General features: G+C 45.5%; 1 protein-coding gene and 1 non-coding gene across 2 annotated transcripts in view; one reads left to right on the top strand and one right to left on the bottom strand.

Moving 5' to 3' along the window:
* Was (WASP actin nucleation promoting factor) overlaps window positions 1-4,857 on the top strand; it is a 9,947-nt gene extending 5,090 nt beyond the window's left edge. Inside the window, exons 8-10 of the mRNA XM_050160844.1 lie at window positions 205-635; window positions 837-951; window positions 4,594-4,857. Of these exons, the coding sequence (XP_050016801.1) occupies window positions 205-635; window positions 837-951; window positions 4,594-4,649 (602 nt within the window). The 3' untranslated portion in view covers window positions 4,650-4,857. The remainder of the gene's footprint in view (window positions 1-204; window positions 636-836; window positions 952-4,593) is intronic.
* Window positions 2,806-2,908, bottom strand: LOC126512927 (U6 spliceosomal RNA). Its single transcript, XR_007595196.1, has one exon. It is a non-coding gene; the product is annotated as a U6 spliceosomal RNA (small nuclear RNA).
* Window positions 4,858-5,964: the final 1,107 nt, after the last annotated feature.

Raw genomic sequence — 5,964 nt, 5'->3', positions numbered from 1 at the left:
CAAAAAAAAAAAAAAAAGAAAGAAAGAAAGAAAAAAGAAAAGAAAAAAACAAAGCCGGCGCACGCCTGAGTTCAATTCTAGCTTGGTCTACAGAGCGAGTGCCAGGACAGCAAGAACTATGCGGAGAAACTTGGTCTTAAAGCCCAAAAGAAAGAAAAAAATGAAGTTCAGGAAACGAGTAAAAATTATTAGACTTACTATAATTTTTCCCCTCTGCAGAGCCACTCCCCCCACCGCCGCCACCTTGCAGAGGAGGAGGGAGCCAACCTCTGCGACCTCCTACTGTGGGGAATAATAAGGGTCGTTGTGGTCCACTGCCCCCTGTACCTGTGGGGGGTACCCCCTCCCCACCAACACCCCGGGGGCCACCACCCCCAGGGCGAGGGGGCCCTCCACCACCACCCCCTCCAGCTACAGGACGATCTGGACCGCCACCTCCTCCACTCCCTGGAGCTGGGGGACCACCAGTGCCACCACCACCACCGCCGCCGCCACCACCACCTCCACCCAGTACTGGGAGTGGGCCAGCCCCTCCCCCGCTCCCACCTACTCCGCCGTCTGCGGGAGGGCCCGCACCTAGTGGGGGCCGGGGCGCACTTTTGGATCAAATTCGGCAGGGAATTCAGCTCAACAAGGTAAAGAGGGGCGGGATAGCTGCTTGGGGGCCATGGTTGAGGTTATTGAGCATGCCAGGCGTTGGGGATCCAGTGATAATTTGGAGATTGGTGTGGTCCCCTGAAAGGGACTGGAGTGTGTGAGGGAAGAAAGGAAGAAGGGGCAGGAAAAATGCTCTTCTCACAGTCCTGAACTTTCTGTGCCCCAATTTCTCGGTGCAGACCCCTGGAGCTCTAGAGAACTCCGTCCAGCAACCTCCACCTCAGAGGTCAGAGGGCCTCGTGGGTGCCCTGATGCAGGTGATGCAGAAGAGGAGTAGGGTCATCCATTCCTCAGGTGAGCCCACTTTGCCAGAACTGGGACCCAACTCCCAGGGCTAGCTAGAATTGGCCTGAAAACAGCTTCAGGTATCACTCTTTTTTTTATTTTCTTTTGTTTTTTTGAGACAGGGTTTCTCTGTGTCACAAGGCACTAGCTCTTGTAGACCAGGCTGGCCTCAAACTCACAGAAATCTGCCTGCCTCTGCTCCCCAAGTGCTGGGATTAAAGGTGTGTACCCCCCGCCCCAGGCTTCTGGTGTCACTCTTAATGGCGACACCAGAGGCCCATGTGGTGGGATATGCCTGTAATTCCAGTGCTGGAAAAGTTGAAGAAGGAAGATTTCAAATTGAAGGGCAGCCTGAGTCAGGAAACCCTAACAGTCGACAGAAGAGGCTGGGGAGGTAGCTTGGTGGCAGTGCACCTGCCTAGCATGCTTTTTTAAGGCCTTAGGTCCCATATGCAGCAATGAAAACAAAACTCAGCATTCACCCATCTGTGGATAGCAGTATTCCCATGAAAGCCAGGGTAGGGCTGGTGCCATCTTCAGCCTGTTACCATCAAGTCATCAAGCAACAGGAAGACAATGAAGTGTATCTTTGGCATTAACAGTAACATATGCCAGGGTATTCCACAGTATGAACATTAGCCACATATATTCAGTGATATTAACATTAGTTGAGTGACAAGACTTTTCCTGGGGAAACATACAATGTCTACTCACCCTAGATAGGGAGCCCATGACAGACCAAAGTACAGATACCACCAAAGCCCAACGTGGTGAACCAAATGAGTTTTATTGGGGTTACTTACTGGAATATGGGTGAAGGGTTATGTACAGGCACAGAAATGACTCAAAGACAGCAACATGATCAAAGCCCACCCCAGCACGGGGGACAGCTTACAAAAGATGGGAGCCTGGAGCGCACTGCACAACAAGTTGGATTATCTTTTCCAAATGACTCAATTGGTCTAAACCTCTTCCAGGCAGCTCAGCTGGCTTCTGCTTCCAGACAGCTGGTCTGGTCTCAGAGTCTCCTTTGAGGTTGGCTTGTCTGAGAGTGACTCACAATAGTCTTGATATTGATTATTCTAGAAGAAGGGGCCTGGTGAATCTGGTCAGTTTCAGGGACTCCTTGAAGCTATTTTTAATTGTTTATCTTCTGGCTTAAGGAGCTTCCATGCCAGATGGGATGTTTCAGTCTCCAGCTCGGTATGTGAAGATACTATTATAAAGAACTCCATCTTTGGTTAAGAGTACTGATTGCTCTTTCAGAGGACATGGGGTCAACTCCCAGCACTCAGATGGCAGCCCACAAATATCTATAACTTTAGTTCCAAGGGATCCAACAACCTCCTCTGGGACTCCACAGACACCAGGCACATACTTGATGCACAAACGTTCATGCAGGCAAACACTCATACATAAATAATAGAATTAAACAAATAAGGAATCTATCTTTGCTGGAATGGTAGCTCAGCACTTGGAGAAGCAGAGGCAGGCAAATTTCTGTGAGTTTGAGGCCAGCCTGGTCTACATAGGGTTCGAGGCTAGCTAGGGCTCAGTAGACCCAACTTCAACAAACAAACAAACAAAACAAGAGGCTGGAAGGATGGTTCAGTGGTGAAGGCACCTGCTGCCAAGCCTGATGACCTGAGTTTCACCGACAGCCAGCATTCATGTGGTAGGAGCAGAGAACCAATCCTTGCAAGTTATTCTCTGACCTCTATTTTTGTACATGGGCCCACACACAAATAAAGACATAATCTAAAGAAGAGAAATCTCCTTCCTTGGCAATAATATTAAGTCCAATCAGTCACAGACCCACATCAACTCATTGTGTGATAATATCATAACCTGACCATTTTTTGCAAAAGTATGGAACTCCTCGTGAATTTTCATGTCATTATTGTATAGGAGCCATGCTAATTTTCTCTGTACGAGTCCATATGTTCTATTGGGCACTAACCTAGCCTTTCTACAGTTATGTTAAGAACTGAATGCGCTACTTACACTGTCATTAACCCAGTATGTGGTGCTAATACTAGTTTTGGCCTATTTCCAATAGATTGAGAACAGGTTAGCAATAATGTCATTAATTCTGACTTCACAATATTAATATTAACCTGAGTATGAATCCATTATGTGATAATATTTTAAGAAATCTCATCATCTCACCATATTCTGATTTGCTTCATTCATAATCAATAATACTAGTATTCAGTAAGAAACAATAATAAAATGCCCCACTTTTGCTAATGTTTAAACCTGCCATATTAAGTAACATAGGGGTTATCATGAATATCCAGACTAACAACATGTGGTGGTGGTTGTTTGTGGCGAGGTCTCTTGTACTATAAGCCGCATACTTGATATAGAGCTCCGATCGTCCCAGGGCTGGGATAACAGCTAAATAGGTGGGCACCACCACTCATAGTTTACGTGGTGCTGGGAATCAAACCCAATACTACTACTACTACTACTTCTACTTCTTTTTTTTTCCTCTCTTCTTCTTTCCCCTCTTTTTTTTTTTTTTTTTTTTTTTTTTTTTTTTTTTTTTTTTTTTTTTTTTTTTTTTTTTTTTTTTTTTTTTTTTTTTTTAGATTTTTCTCTCTCTCTCTCTCTCTCTCTCTCTCTCTCTCTCTCTCTCTCTCTGTGTGTGTGTGTATGGCCTTTGCTGTCCTGGAACTCGCTCTGTAGACCATACTGGATTTGAACTCACAGGGTTCCACCCACCTCCCTCTGCCTTCCAAGTACTGGGATTAAAGGTGTGTACCACCACTGCCCAGATAGGTGACATTTTTTTTTACTTCTTCTTCTTCTTCTTCTTCTTCTTCTTCTTCTTCTTCTTCTTCTTCTTCTTCTTCTTCTTCTTCTTCTTCTTCTTCTTCTTCTTCTTCCTCTTCCTCTTCCTCTTCCTCTTCCTCTTCCTCTTCTTCTTCTTCTTCTTCTTCTTCCTCTACCTCCTCCTCTCCCTCCTCCTCCTCCTCCTTTTTTCAAAACAGGGTTTCTCTGCATAGCCCTGGCTGTCCTGGAACTTGCTATGTCCAAGCAAGCCTGGTCTCAAATTCATGATTCTCTACTTCAACTTCTCAAGTGCTAAAGTTATATGCACGCATCACGATGTGCAGCTCCATTAACATATTTGTTGTTTTTAAGACAGGGTCTCAGTTGGGCGGTGGTGGCACAGGTCTTTAATCCCAGCACTCGGGAGGCAGAAGCAAGTGGATCTCTGTGAGTTCGAGGCCAGCCTGGTCTGCAGAGCGAGTTCCAGGACAGGCTCCAAAGCCACAGAGAAAGCCTGTCAAAGACAGGGTCTCACTGTTAATGTAGCCCTTGCCGTCCTGGAACTCTTTGTGTAGATCAGGCTCGGCTCAAATTTACAGAGATCCACTTGCCTCTGCCTCCTGAGTGCTGGGATTAAAGACCTGTGCCACCACACCCAGCCTAACATTTATTTTTTTAAAAAAATACTGCATGGACTTGGACTCCAGCTAGAACACCCCTTACCCAAATCCCTGTTTTACCCAAGGTGTGCCTCTAGCAGAAAACGTCAGTCCCCCAGGGCTGGAGCTTTACTTCCTAGGCCATAGGTAATTCCTCGGGGCCTTGAACGTACTTTCTTGTCCTGAGTCACACTGTGAATCTTTCTTCCTCCAGATGAAGGAGAGGATCAGACCGGCGAGGATGAAGAGGATGACGAGTGGGATGACTAAGGCCACCGTGCTCCTTCCTGAAGGCCGGTCCCTCTAACTCTTCCATCACTCTGCCTGCTCTACTATCCAGCTCCCTATCCACTGACTGTTAGCTTCCAGATTCAGCTGCGGCTGAGCCTCATAGCCTCTCCAAACTCAGCATCCCTTCTTAAACAAAAGATTTCAGTTCTCATCACTCAGGGATTAAAAAGAATAGAATACATCTTTGCGTAGCCAAGTGTGCGTTTGTTTGGTGTCCTAAATGTATGATTTGGGCTTCTTTCCCCCACAGTTCCTTTTGTACACTGATCTCATTTTTATTTAGCCTCTCATGTGTATGTTCATTTATTCCTTTAAGCTTTCAGTCACTTAGCCTGTATTTCTTTTCTTTTCTCTTCCCCGATTTATAAAACAGGCTTTACAATTTGGGAGCTAAACTAGAGGCCTTTACAACAACAGTATGCATTTTTATCTGCCAAGCCATCTCTCCAGCTTCATCATCCACCTTTACATTTATTTTTAAGACAGGGTCTCTCACTGAACCTGAAGCTCACCAATTCATTTAGCCTGGCTGATTGGCAAGCCTCGGGGACTCTCCTCCCCCTGCCTTCCCTAAGTACTGGGATAGGTGTGACCACAGAACATGGCCCCCCTTTTTATTTAAATATTTATTTTTTAAGTATTTATTTATTTATTTTTGTTTTTTCGGGACAGGGTATCTCTGTAGCTTTGGTGCCTGTCCTAGAACTAGCTCTTGGAGACCAGGCTGGCCTCGAACTCACAGAGATCTGCCTGCCTCTGCCTCCCGAGTGCTGGGATTAAAGGCATGCGCCACCACCGCCCGGCCTGCCTTTCTTTCTTTCTTTCTTTCTTTCTTTCTTTCTTTCTTTCTTTCTTTCTTTCTTTCTTTCTTTTGGATTTAAATGTATTTTTAAATTAAAATGTCATCACATCATTTCCCTCTTCCCTTCCTTCTGTCCAACCGTTCTATGTGCTTACAATCCATGGCCTCTTTTTCTTTCTTATTGTTACCATGTCTCCTCGAAATGACAGGGAAGCTACAGTCAAGATAGCTCAACGATATTATTTAGCTGCCTAAACAACACCAATAGACATGCTGTTATGGAAGGGAGTAATCTCACAGGGTTCCACCTCTAGACAAAGAATTATGAAGTTGGCTTTTTACGCTGATGCTTGGACCAAAGTCAGGCCCTCACATTTCTATGGGAGACACTTGACTGTCGAGCCATCTCCCCAGCCACTAGCCTGTGTTTAATTCCTTCTGCCTTTTTGTCTTGAAACAAACATTAACTACCAGATATTAATACAGGGACCT

This window comes from Alexandromys fortis, unplaced genomic scaffold (genome assembly GCF_014885135.2).
Source record: "Alexandromys fortis isolate MF-2015 unplaced genomic scaffold, M_Fortis_MF-2015_v1.1 scaffold_83, whole genome shotgun sequence".
In the NCBI taxonomy this organism is placed as follows: domain Eukaryota; kingdom Metazoa; phylum Chordata; class Mammalia; order Rodentia; family Cricetidae; genus Alexandromys; species Alexandromys fortis.
The sequence above is the reverse complement of the archived record's forward strand: the minus strand, read 5'-3'. Positions and strand labels throughout refer to the sequence as shown.